Raw genomic sequence first — 13,542 nt, forward strand, 5'->3', positions numbered from 1 at the left:
GTGTGTGTGTGTGTATGTATATATATATATATATATATATACATACATATATACAAAATAGGAAAAAGAAGGCAGCACTCATAAAGTTTCATGTGAAAAAAATATGGAGATTTTATCGACCCACATCACTGCGCGACGTTTCAGCTCACTGAACCTTTTTCAAGGCTCGAAAAAGGCTCAGGGAGCCGAAACGTCGCGCAGTGATGTGGGTCGATTAAATCTCCATATTTTTTTCACATGAAACTTTATGAGTGCTGCCTTCTTTTTCCTATTTTGTATATATGTTGGATAAATGCTTGGACCATTCTATCCAGGGGGCTAGGCACCCGCTATTGGTGAGCATTGTGCTGTTCTATATATATATATATATATATATATATATATATATATATATATATATATATATATATATATATATATATATATATATATATATATATATATATATATATATATAATCTATCCCGATTATAATGCATTTGGTATTGTACAGTATGCATGTCCACTTTGCATATTGCCCACCCACATAGTATTTTGCCCATCCAGAGAGCCACGTAGTATGGAGACAAATTTGAAAAATATATATATTTTATTTGTTTTCACATGACATTTTCATGTGGCACAAGGATTAATTACCGGGCGTCAGGCCAATGACTGCAGGGCAGTAGGCAGAGTGGATTATGGACGTTATAAAACTGAAGTCTCTAGTGTTTTCAAGACAAGATCCCTACAAATTTTGATAGTAGGTGCCCATCTCGCTGTACCGGTCCGTGGACGTAGGAGGTCCTTGTGAAAAGTCTGCAAAAGAAGGAGGTGCAGGTGGTGTCCAGAACTGAGAATGATGTGGGCCTGGTCTGCGGACAGGAGTGCTGTGCATGGGCTCCTGTGGTGGTCCAAAATAAAACTGGCTACTGGGCTGACGCTCGGTGATGTTCAACATAGATGTGTCGCTCAGTTTTCCAGCGGCTGCCGCGTTCAGAACGTCAAACATCAATCGCTCCGCGTGAGATCGTTGGGTAACGTCCAATTTTTTTAACCGTTCCTCAACCAAGGTTGGGAATGCGGAGAGCTGGGTTGCCGCATGCTTGGACAAGATGTTGTTAGCCATTGCCAGGAGATCCACAGGTGTCCCCGCTGTCGACTTTCTTTTGCGAGATGGCCGCTGTGGACGTCTCTGATCCTCGAGACACGGGCTTCTGGAGGACTGATGGGACTGGACATCGTTCCCTTCTGGTCTTTCCCGCTGTTGAAGAGGCACCTGCGATTCAAGCAAAAAGAAAAAAAAATTAAAAGTCAATAACATACAAACAACTCAGCCTAGAGCCCCACCTCTCCAACACCTCTATTCCTGTTCATGGGAAGCTATGACGAACTAGGTAGCAAACCACAGGGGTTACAGAGCTTTCAGAGCTGGGCTGAACTACATTGGGCAGCAATACTGTACGTACAAATGTGCGGAAGACACAATATGTTAATGTATTTATCTTTATGTTATAGACTTTGGAAATTATTAAAAATGCATTTAAAGGAGGGGGGAGTACTGTTTGGACATACTTCTCAGAACAGGAAGTGACAACTGTTATTAACAGGGGGATTAAACATGAAAAATGTGAATCATTATTATTGGAAACCATGCAGTCTCATAAACCTACAAGACACACGGCATGCTACTAGAAGGGAAGCTAGGGGGTACTTACATGCTCGTCCGGAGACTCGGGCAGGTTCTCTTCAGGCGATGGTGCACATATGCTTGTGACAGTCTGGCACGGACGAGGAATTTCCTGGTCCCGAGTGAACGCCAGCAGGTCATAGTACCACAACTTGGGCACATAGACGTCGTCAGTTCCGGCCCCAGACTTCAGCGACTTTTCCACCTTGTTCAACTCTTTTTTGTAGACTGTGCGGAGAGCCTGGATTTTTTTACGCACAATGTGTTCATCCACCGTCTCAGTGGGATGATGCTCCTTGTAGATGGCCACCAGCTTCTCATACGCATCTTTCTTTTTGTAGCGGTTGCTGTAATCCGCCGACTTTATCTTCCACAAGCAGGGCAGGGAGCGGTACATCTCTATGAGTGCCCGAACACAGTCTTGTTCATTGGCAGACATCTAAAAAAAAAATAAAAAAATGAAGCAACATCAAGCAAGAAAGTTGTGGCCCCTGTGCCTTTCCTAATGTGAGCAGCCTTCTCTTGTATGGGATGGGCCGTGTGCTCTTTCCTTTTGGTAGCCACCATTTTAGGGATGGAATGGTTCGTATGCTTTTTTTATATTATTAATAACAATTTTGGGGCTTGAAAATGGCAGATTAAAAAAAAAAAAAAAAAAAAAAAAATTACCATGAAAGATTTAATAAGAACGCTGATGAGTTCAAAATCTCCAACCAGGTCGCTCACAAGAAGCTAGAGAACGATGTAAAGGTCTCGATTTACAACCACGACGCTCACGAGATGTTAAATCAATACGGAGCAGAATTCCAGATTTCAAAACAAGACGCTCACGAGAGGTTATAAAACAAAGACGCTGCAAAGATCTTGATTTCCAACCAGAACGCTTACGAGATGGAGAATGAACACGATGCAGAGTTGTGGATTTCCAACCTATTGCAAGATGCTCGTAGTTGAAATACGCACAAGTGATTGAACAGTTGACTCAAGCTTTTTATATCGGAACCTTGCTATAGAACCTACCTATAGATGATCCCGCTGTGGCCTATCACAGTTCACAGGGAGACATCACACCCACTCCATTGTATAACGTTATGGCGTCACCATTTTTTTTTTATTAAATAAAGTAAAAGCCTTTTTTTGTAATGGCTGTTGTAATCCCCATGTAGGCTGTGGCGACAGATGGCATCTCCTTTTGTAAAGTCATGTTATGGCGTCACCTTTTTTAATGTCATTATGTCCTCCCCTTTGTCATTGTAATGTATTATAAAGACCCCCTTTATTTATAATGTAGGCACCACATCACAGACTATTGCGACACAATGGCATCTCCTTTGTAAAGTCATGTCCTGAGGTCACTTTTTAATGTTATAATGTAATGTAAAGGCGTCTCCTTTTGTAATTGTTATGTATTGTAAAGACCTCCTTTATGGAATGTACACACCACCTCCCAGGCTTTATCAGGACAGAGGGAGTCACCTTTTGTAATAGCGTATCCTTTTTTTTATTTTAGGTAATACTTTATCACTTGGCGGTCCCCTATCCTTTGTAATTGCATATTTTATTGTATTAATCAGGCGATATGTATTGGACCTAGGCTATCATAGTATGGGAAGTTTATGTGATCGTGGTAAATTGATATTTTCCAAGAAAACGTTTAAAATTTAAATCTATTACGGGCGTCACTGCAATGTATTGTAAAGGCGTCTCCTTTTTAATGTACAACGCCTACCTGGCTAGAGCAAGACGCTGCGACGGCCCCTATGATCGTTGCTGGCGTCGTTGCTTTTGGTGTCAAACACAACGATACACGCCAATCGAACGACAAAATAAAGTTCTGAACTTTCAGCGCCGACTAGCGACATCACAGCGGGATCCAGATCGCTGCTGCGTGTCAAACACAACGATATCGCTAACGAGGACGCTGTTACGTCACAGATCGTTGTCGTTCTCGTTGTAAAATCGTCTAGTGTGACGGTACCTTAAGTGTTTAAAAAGCTCCCTGTTTCCGTAGGCTTTACAATCATGGGGAAGACTGCTGACTTGATAGATGTCCAGAGCGTTGTAAAAGACTCATTGCCAGTTATCGCAAATGCTTTATTGCAGTTGTTGCTGCTAAGGGTGGCCCAATCTGTTATTAGATATAGGGGCAATCTTTTTTCATACATGACAATGTAGGTTTGGATTTCTTGTTACCTTAATAATAAAGACCTTCTTTTATAAACTGCATTTTGTTTTTACTTGTGTTATCTTTGTCTAATATTTACATTTGTTTGGTGATCTAAAACATTTAAGTTTGCCAAACATGCAAAAGAATAGGAAATCAGGAATGGGGCAAAAACTTTTCACACAACTGTATGTCAATTTGAGATTGGTTAATGAATTAATTAAAAAAAAAATCCAAGAATAGCCCCAAAAAAACACCTCACAAAAACCCCTCAGAAATGCTTACAAAAATACAATAAAAAGTGTCATGTCGGACGCTATTCACACTAGGGCGTCCAACAGACAGCAGTAATTCCACATTTGTCCACTATACGCTCAGTGGCGCCGGCTAGATTTTATACAGGTTATCCAGGGTTAATCTAGCTGGTAATCTGGTTGGAGGCTGGGTCACACCCGTGGCCTTTAAATAGTCATTCTGGACTTTGGGCATCGCCGATTATAGCTTGTGTCTTGTGCCTGGTGATCTCGGTCTGGAGTGGTGGTCTAGGAGAAGAAATACCGTATCTGGTGGTGTATTATCCTCTGTCATATTTCTCCTTCCTATATTTGTGTTTGTTTTGCCCTGTGCACATTATAGTGTTTTCCTGTGTGTCTGCGGCATGGTGCGTTTTTTAGTTTTCCCTGTCTGTGCTTTCTGTGGAGGTTGGTGTGTGGTCTTATCACTGGGTGGCGGGTGGAGGTTCCAGCATAGGGCTGAAACAGGAGCCAGGGTCAGGCATGGTGGCCCAGACAAGCACACCATGAGTGTAAATTCTGGGAGAGTGACAGACAGGGTTTTCCCTAGTCTGAGGGATATCGCAGGGGCACGGGTAATCAGCTGTAGTGTACCCAGTACCCCCATGACAAAAAGACATTAACATATAACATGAGGAAACGTCTGAAAAATTGCAAAGAAAAAAAGAAGCTTGAGGGAATTAAATTCAGAAAAATCGCTGGCCTTTCCTGACTCAATTTCTGCTTGGAAGCCTCATCAGTGTTGCCAAATTGAAAAAAAAAACCCGTAATGTGAACAATAGATTTGAAATTTAGGCATATTAATAAGTAAAGTTTTCTCACAGTCAATATGGAAATATAAGGCAACATCACCAGGGCTGCTACTAGGAATTTTGGGGACTCATAATGGCAAAATTTTGGGGGCCCCCTTGAGACTCCCCCCAGGCTCCACCCCAGCCCCCTCTCCACCCCTCGAACTGTCCACAGTCCCACCGTTCTCTCTTGGAAAAACTCCACTTCTCGCCAATCACAACTTAACAGTTCCCATCACCAGATCACACATATAGCCTGTAGCCAGCAGCTTTTGTTTTGGCCAAAAGATTTTTCTAATCTGCCACCACGACAAGGTAGAATTTTTTGGCCGAGCCCTACTCTACGCTAACCTATTAAAAATTTGTTAAAATATACAATACAATTTAGGTATAATTTTATTTATTTTTCAATTTTTAAAGTGACCAATAATATCACATCCAAAATACCACTGCACCATGACCAAACACCATATTACCACCACATAGAGACCTATAATACCACATACAAGGAACAAACACTGCCACACCATGTCCAGATCACATATTACCACCACAGTGACCGAACAATAGCACATACAAGGAACAAATAGCACCGCACCATGTCCAGATCACATATTACCACCACATGGTGACCAATAATACCACATACAGGGAACAAATACCGCCACACCATGACCATACCACATATTACCACCACAGTGATCGAATAATAGCACATACAAGGGACAAATACCGCCACACCATGACCGAACAGCATATTACCACCACATAATGACTGAATACTACAATACTGATCATTAATAAAAAAAAAACAATACTATCACCATAAGTGCCATTATACACAGGAGATCTGTACATAGTATGCAGTGTGTACAGGTAATACAGTGATCATCAGTGACATTATACACAGGAGCTATGTATATAGTGTCAGTGTACAGGTAACACAGTAATCACCAGTGACAATATACACATGAGCTCTGTATATAGTGTCAGTGTACAGGTAATAGTGATCACTGGTGACATTGTACACATGAAGTCTGTATATAGTGTATAGTGTCAGTGTACAGGTAACACACTGACTCACAAGTGACGTCTCTAGGTGAAGTCCTTCAGCTTCGCTATTCATCTTCATCCAGCACAGACTGCCATCACGTCTTCCAGACAGGACTCGCCTCTGCAGGGAAAAACATAGTTACCTAGAGCTCTGCTTGCAGAACACATTACTTAATTTTTTCCCAACTTTTACACTACACCAGATAAAGAAAAAAAGGTGACATAGTGTCGCTCTTCACAGTAACAGGACCCCCCCCCCCCCTTTAAAACAGTATCCTCAAAAAATAAAATAAATACATCACTGCAGTAATAATATCCATTAATTAGCCCCTATGGTAATAATATCCTCCATCCTAGCCATGTGTATCTCATTCCTGGCTCCAACCATATGTTCTCCAATCCTGCCCTAGAGAATATCCATTCTGCCCCATATGATCTCCCCATCCTACCCCATCTATCCCATGATCCTGCCCCATGATCCTGCACCATATCTCTCCATCCTGTAACATGTGTCTCCATCCTGCACCATGATCCTGCCCCATCTGTCTCCATGCTGCCCTGTGTCTCGCATCCTACCCCCCTGTGTCTCACATTCTGCCCTCTGTCTCACATTTTGCCCCCTGTCTCACATCCTGCCCCCCGTGTCTCATACCCTGCCCCCCTGTGTCTCACTTTCTGCCCCCTGTGTCTCACATCCTGCCCCTATGTCTTACATTCTGCCCCCTGTGTCTCACATTCTGCCATCTGTGTCTCACATCCCGCCCCGTGTCTCACATTTCGCCCCTGTGTCTCACATCCTCCCCCCCTGTGTCTCACATCCCGCCCCCATGTCTCACATTCTGCACCCTGTCTCACATTTTGCCACTTGTCTCACATCCTGCCCCCTGTGTCTCACATCCAGCCCCCCTCTGTCTCACATCCTGCCCCCTGTCTCACATTCTGCTGCACGTGTCTCACATCCTGCCCCCTATGTCTCACATCCCGCCCACTGTGTCTCACATCCTGCCCCCATGTCTCACATTCTGCACCGTGTGTCTCACATTCTGCCCCGTGTCTAACATCCTTCCCCTCTGTCTCACAACCCACCCCTCTGTGTCTCACATCCTGCCACTCTGTGTCTCACATTCTGCCCCTGTGTGTCACATCTTGCCCCCGTGTCTCACATTGTCCCCCCGTGTCTCACACTCTGCCCCCCGTTTGCAACATCCTGTCCTCTGTGTCTCACATCCTGTCCACTGTGTCTCACATTCTGCCCCCTGTGTCTCACATTCTGCCCCTGTCTCACATCCTGCTCTCTTGTGTCTCACATCCCGCCCCGTGTCTCACATCCTGCCCCCGGTGTCTCACATCCTGCCCCCCGTGTCTCACATTGTCCCCCCGTGTCTCACACTCTGCCCCCCGTTTGCAACATCCTGTCCTCTGTGTCTCACATCCTGTCCACTGTGTCTCACATTCTGCCCCCTGTGTCTCACATTCTGCCCCTGTCTCACATCCTGCTCTCTTGTGTCTCACATCCCGCCCCGTGTCTCACATCCTGCCCCCGGTGTCTCACATCCTGCCCCCTGTGTCTCACATCCTGCCCCCTGTGTCTCACATTCTGCACCCTGTGTCTCACATTCTGCCCCATGTCTCACATCATGCCCCCTGTGTCTCACATCCTGCCCCCTTGTGTCTCACATCCTGCCCCCTTGTGTCTCACATCCTGCCCCCTTGTCTCACATCCTGCCCCCTTGTGTCTCACATTCTGCCCCATGTCTCATATTCTGCCCCGTGTCTCACATTCTGCCCCCCATGTTTCACATTCTGCCGTCTGTCTCACATCCTGCCCCCTGTGTCTCACATCCCACCCCTGTGTCTCACATCCTGCCCCCCGTGTCTCACATTCTCTCACCCTGTGTCTCACATTCTGCCCCCTGTGTCTAACATCCTTCCCCTCTGTGTCTCACATTCTCATATACTACCACTCTGTGTCTCACATTCTGCCCTCCCGTGTGTCACATCCTGCCCTCTGTGTCTGACATTCTGTCCCCCCATGTCTCAAATCCTGCCACACTGTGTCTCACATTCTGCACCCTGTGTCTCACATTCTGCCCCTTGGCTCACATCATGCCCCCTGTGCCTTACATCCTGCCCCCCTGTGTCTCACATCCTGCCCCCCTGTGTCTCACATCCCGCCCCTGTGTCTCACATTCTGCCCCCTGTGTCTAACATCCTTCCCTTGTGTGTCTCACATGCCACCCCCCTGTGTCTCACATCCTGCCACTCTGTGGCTCACATTCTGCCCCTGTGTCTCACATTCTGCCCCCTGTGTCTAACATCCTTCCCTTGTGTGTCTCACATGCCACCCCCCTGTGTCTCACATCCTGCCACTCTGTGGCTCACATTCTGCCCCCGTGTGTCACATCCTGCCCTCTGTGTTTCACATTCTGCACCCTGTGTCTCACATTCTGCTCCTTGTGTCACACATTCTGCCCCCTGTGTCTAACATCCTTCCCTTGTGTGTCTCACATGCCACCCCCCTGTGTCTCACATCCTGCCACTCTGTGGCTCACATTCTGCCCCCGTGTGTCACATCCTGCCCTCTGTGTTTCACATCCTGCCCCCCTGTGTCTCACATCCCGCCCCTGTGTCTCACATTCTGCCCCCTGTGTCTAACATCCTTCCCTTGTGTGTCTCACATGCCACCCCCCTGTGTCTCACATCCTGCCACTCTGTGGCTCACATTCTGCCCCCGTGTGTCACATCCTGCCCTCTGTGTTTCACATTCTGCACCCTGTGTCTCACATTCTGCTCCTTGTGTCACACATTCTGCCCCCTGTGTCTAACATCCTTCCCTTGTGTGTCTCACATGCCACCCCCCTGTGTCTCACATCCTGCCACTCTGTGGCTCACATTCTGCCCCCGTGTGTCACATCCTGCCCTCTGTGTTTCACATCCTGCCCCCCTGTGTCTCACATCCCGCCCCTGTGTCTCACATTCTGCCCCCTGTGTCTAACATCCTTCCCTTGTGTGTCTCACATGCCACCCCCCTGTGTCTCACATCCTGCCACTCTGTGGCTCACATTCTGCCCCCGTGTGTCACATCCTGCCCTCTGTGTTTCACATTCTGCACCCTGTGTCTCACATTCTGCTCCTTGTGTCACACATTCTGCCCCCTGTGTCTCCCATCCTGCCCCCCTGTGTCTCACCGCCTGCCCCCCTGTGTCTCACATTCTGCACCCTGTGACTCACTTTCTGCCCCTTGGCTCACATCCTGCCCTCTGTGTCTCACATCCTGCCCCCTGTGTCTCACATCCTGCACCCCTGTGTCTCACATCCTGCTCCTTGTGTCTTACATTCTGCCCCCTGTGGCTCACATCCTGCCCCCCTGTGTCTCACCGCCTGCCCCCCTGTGTCTCACATCCTGCACCCCTGTGTGTCACATTCTGCACCCTGTGTCTCACATCCTGCTCCTTGTGTCTTACATTCTGCCCCCTGTGTCTCACATCCTGCCCCCCTGTGTCTCACCGCCTGCCCCCCTGTGTCTCACATCCTGCACCCCTGTGTGTCACATTCTGCACCCTGTGTCTCACATTCTGCCCCCTGTGTCTCACATCCTGCCCCCCTGTGTCTCACCGCCTGCCTCCCTGTGTCTCACATTCTGCACCCTGTTGACTCACTTTCTGCCCCTTGGCTCACATCCTGCCCTCTGTTTCTCACATCCTGCTCCTCTGTGTCTCACATCCTGCACCCCTGTGTCTCACATCCTGCACCCCTGTGTCTCACATCCTGCTCCTCTGTGTCTCACATTTTGCCCACCTGTGTCTCATATACTGCCTCAGGCTTGCCGCATTAAAAAAAAAACAAAAAAAACACCATTCTCCTTACCTAGCCGCTGTCCAGCGCCGACATCCATCCCAGGCATTTCAGCGCGGACTCGGTGGCGAATGACAATGACGCAATGTGCCGGCGACGTGTGGGCTGACGTCAACTGCCAGCCACTGATTGGCTGGCGGCTTTAACTATTGCCGTGCGGCCTACAAGGCAATGGAGTAACTGAACCTGTGTCTCAGACGCAGGTTCAGTTACTGTACTGGCAGAAGCCTTGCGCTGGGGCCTGATGGGCAGATGAGACAGTGCCCGATGCGGGCCCCATACGCCAGTCAGGGTAGTAATGCCCTGATGGTGGCCCTGAACATCACTGCCGAGCCCAGAGATTGGCTGTAGCAGTGAAATCACCATTGAAGTTGTGTCAGCAACAACTAGGACAGCAACTGATAGCTGGCGCTATAATGACAGAAAGTAATTCATTTTTATTTTTACACATAGCAAGTCTTTGGATTAAAAATAATTAAACTTGGAAAATCCTTTATGCTAAAAATCTGAATTTAAAATATGATAATTTTTACAGCATTCAGGGAAAGTACTTGTGCTAAAAGGTGCAGATTTTCTTGCCATACTTGGTTATTATACATTTTGTCAAATTCATGCATGGCTTCATTTTCTTTAGATGACTAACTTCAATTTCTGTTTCTTAAAATAGAGTACTATATTTTATAACTTTGAAAATAACTGAATGCCTATTTATTTTAGTTATATTTAGAGTTAGCAGACGGTGAAAACATGGCCTGAAAATCCACTAATTCAAATTAGTATAATAATGTTAATTTCTGTCTCTGAATTGCACTGATATGTGAAAAAATATGATTCATGTCAAAAGCTTTAAGTGCAGTTGTACCAAAAGAAACATCTAAATGAGAAATCTTCTGGAAAGCACTCTAATCATGAATATTCTCTACTAGAACTCTACGGATGGCAGCCAAATATATTGTCAGCACGTATGAAATCCATTTTTCAAAATACACACCTATTTCATTAGGCAAATATCAAAGTTTACTTTTTCATTTTGCAAGGACAATACTTAGAGTAGCCATCTTTTAAAATTTTATTTCATAAATCAATACTACTAAATAATATATCTTATCAGACCAATTTGTTTCTTTCTCTACCAAAATTGATCAGTCATGATCAAAATTAGAGGCAGAGCTCCCCCTCCACCTCACCCCTATCTACATAGAATCTTATCAATAGAAACTGTCATCTCCTATTTGAGAGCAGTCTGTCATTGCCTGTTTCTGTGATCTGTCTCATTTTAAAGCTTTCCAGCAATCCTAAAAGCAGAGGCGTAGCTAGAGCTTTTGCCGCCCGGGGCTGTTCCCGAGTTTTGCGCCCCCCCCCCCCCCTCCCCCAGCTCAATACACACAAAGGTTACCAAAAATGGTTTTCCTGTTTTGTAGAACTTAAACTGGGCCTAATGGTGTCACCCCACATGCCAAACCTGTGACTTAATACCACCACACCATGACCAGACCACATAGTGACCGAATAATACTACATACAAGGGACAAATACCACAGCACCATTTCCAGACCACATATTACCACCACATAGTGACTGAATACTACAATACTGATCATTAATAAAAAAAACAACACAATACTATCACCATAAGTGCCAGTATTCACAGGAGATCTGTACTTAGTATGCAGTGTCTGTGTAGAGGTAATACAGAGATCACTGGTGGTATTATACACAGGAACTCTGTATATAATGTATAGATAATACAGTGATCACTGGTGACATTGTACACAGGACCGCTGTATATAGTATACAGTGTATAGTGTCAGTGCATAGGTAACACTGACTCACCAGTGACGTCTCTAGGTGAAGTCCTTCATCTTTCATCCAGCACAGACCGCCATCATTCCTTCCAGCCAGGACTCGTTTCTGCAGGAAATAACACAGTTATCTCAAGCTCCGCTTGCAGAACACATTACTTAATTTTTCACAACTTCTACATTACATCACATGAAGAAAAAAAGGTGATATAGTGTCACTCTGCACAGTAACAGGACCGCCCCCCCCCCCCCATTTAAAACAGTATACTCAAAAAATAAAATAAATACATCACTGCAGTAATAATATCCCTTAATTAGCCCCTATGGTAACACTATTCCCCATCCTGGCCCCATTTATCTCATTCCTGGCTCCAGCCATATGTTCTCGCATCCTGCCCTCATGAGTATCCATTCTACCCCATATGATCTCCCCATCCTGCCCCACCAGCCTCCATCGTATCCGTCCTGCCCCATGATCCAATCCTGCCCCGTGTCTCCAATCATGCCCCGTATCTACATTCTGCCCATGCCTCAAGTCCTGCCCCCAGTGTGTCCAGCAATCTGCCCCAGTGTGTCCAGCATATTACCCCCATGTTGTCCAGCAATCTGCCCCAGTGTGCCCAGCATATTACCCCCAGTGTGTCCAGAAATCTGCCCCAGTATGTCCAGCACTGCCCCCAGTGTGTCCAGCAATCTGCCCCAGTGTCCAGCATTGCCCCAGTGTGTCCAGCAGTCTGCCCCAGTGTGTCCAGCATATTACCCCCAGTGTGTCCAGCATATTACCCCCAGTGTCCAGCATTGCCCCAGTGTGTCCAGCATATTACCCCCAGTGTGTCCAGCATATTACCCCAGTGTCCAGCATTGCCCCAGTGCATCCAGCAATCTGCCCCATGGTCTCCAGTATTGCCCCAGTGCGTCCAGCAATCTGCCCCATGGTCTCCAGTATTGCCCCAGTGCGTCCAGCAATCTGCCCCATGGCCTCCAGTATTGTCCCAGTGCGTCCAGCAATCTGCCCCATGGTCTCCAGTATTGCCCCGGTGTGTCCAGCATTCTGCCCCATGGTCTCCAGTATTGCCCCAGTGTGTCCAGCAGTCTGCCCCAGTGTGTCCAGCATATTACCCCCAGTGTGTCCAGCATATTACCCCCAGTGTCCAGCATTGCCCCAGTGTGCCCAGCATATTACCCCCAGTGTGTCCAGCATATTACCCCAGTGTCCAGCATTGCCCCAGTGCGTCCAGCAATCTGCCCCATGGTCTCCAGTATTGCCCCAGTGCGTCCAGCAATCTGCCCCATGGTCTCCAGTATTGCCCCAGTGTGTCCAGCATTGCCCCCAGAGTCAGACATAAAGAAAAAAAAAAAAAGTAAAATCCTCACCTCTCCCGTTCCTAGCGCAGGTCCGGTGCAGTCAGAGTCTCTCCGGCTCTGCGACGCTCAGGACAGAGAGGCTGAGCGGCGCGCACAGTAGTGACGTCATCGCGCCCTCTGCTCTGAAACGTCGCAGAGTCAGAGGACGCTGTAGCTGCCGCAGGAACCAGGAGAGGTGAGTATTAGGGCGGGGGGCGGGGGCCCGGGGGTGAGGGGAGCCTGGTCGTGGCGGCGGACGGCGCCGCCCGAAGATTTAAAGGGGCGTCTTTTTTTTTTTTTTTCTTCTTCTTCTTTCTCCTCCTGCAGCGCCGGCCGCCCCCCGCATTGTGCCGCCCGGGGCCCCCCCCGCACCCCCCTTCCTACGCCACTGCCTAAAAGTAGTAATGATTAATTCTTTTTCATATTAACCCCCTTTACCAATCAAAAATGATTTATTCTCTGGGTTTATTACATAGTTTTGCAGAAGAGTTGCACTTGTAATGACTTCTGTGGTTTGGATAGGTTTGCCTAGTATAATAATAAATAATAATAATAATCTTTATTTTTATAT

General features: G+C 46.8%; 2 protein-coding genes across 14 annotated transcripts in view; one reads left to right on the forward strand and one right to left on the reverse strand.

Annotated features, from left to right (window-relative positions):
- GULP1 (GULP PTB domain containing engulfment adaptor 1) overlaps nt 1–13,542 on the forward strand; it is a 1,948,673-nt gene that overhangs the window by 499,290 nt on the left and 1,435,841 nt on the right. The window lies entirely within an intron of this gene.
- Nucleotides 577–2,165, reverse strand: LOC138644873 (uncharacterized). Its single transcript, XM_069733767.1, has 2 exons — nt 1,698–2,165; nt 577–1,258 (listed from the first exon to the last, which is right to left on the reverse strand). The coding sequence occupies exons 1-2, from the start codon at nt 2,106–2,108 to the stop codon at nt 728–730; spliced, it is 942 nt and encodes a 313-aa protein (XP_069589868.1). The 5' UTR covers nt 2,109–2,165; the 3' UTR covers nt 577–727.

This window comes from Ranitomeya imitator, chromosome 7 (genome assembly GCF_032444005.1).
Source record: "Ranitomeya imitator isolate aRanImi1 chromosome 7, aRanImi1.pri, whole genome shotgun sequence".
Lineage (NCBI taxonomy): Eukaryota > Metazoa > Chordata > Amphibia > Anura > Dendrobatidae > Ranitomeya > Ranitomeya imitator.

What these genes read in the sequence shown, in the direction of transcription:
- LOC138644873 (XM_069733767.1), bottom strand. Translation starts at nt 2,108, where the DNA reads ATGTCTGCCAATGAACAAGACTGTGTTCGGGCACTCATAGAGATGTAC. An exon ending in CCGAGTCTCCGGACGAGCAT is followed by an intron (nt 1,259 to 1,697) that starts GTAAGTACCCCC and finishes CTTGAATCGCAG; the next exon opens with GTGCCTCTTCAACAGCGGGA.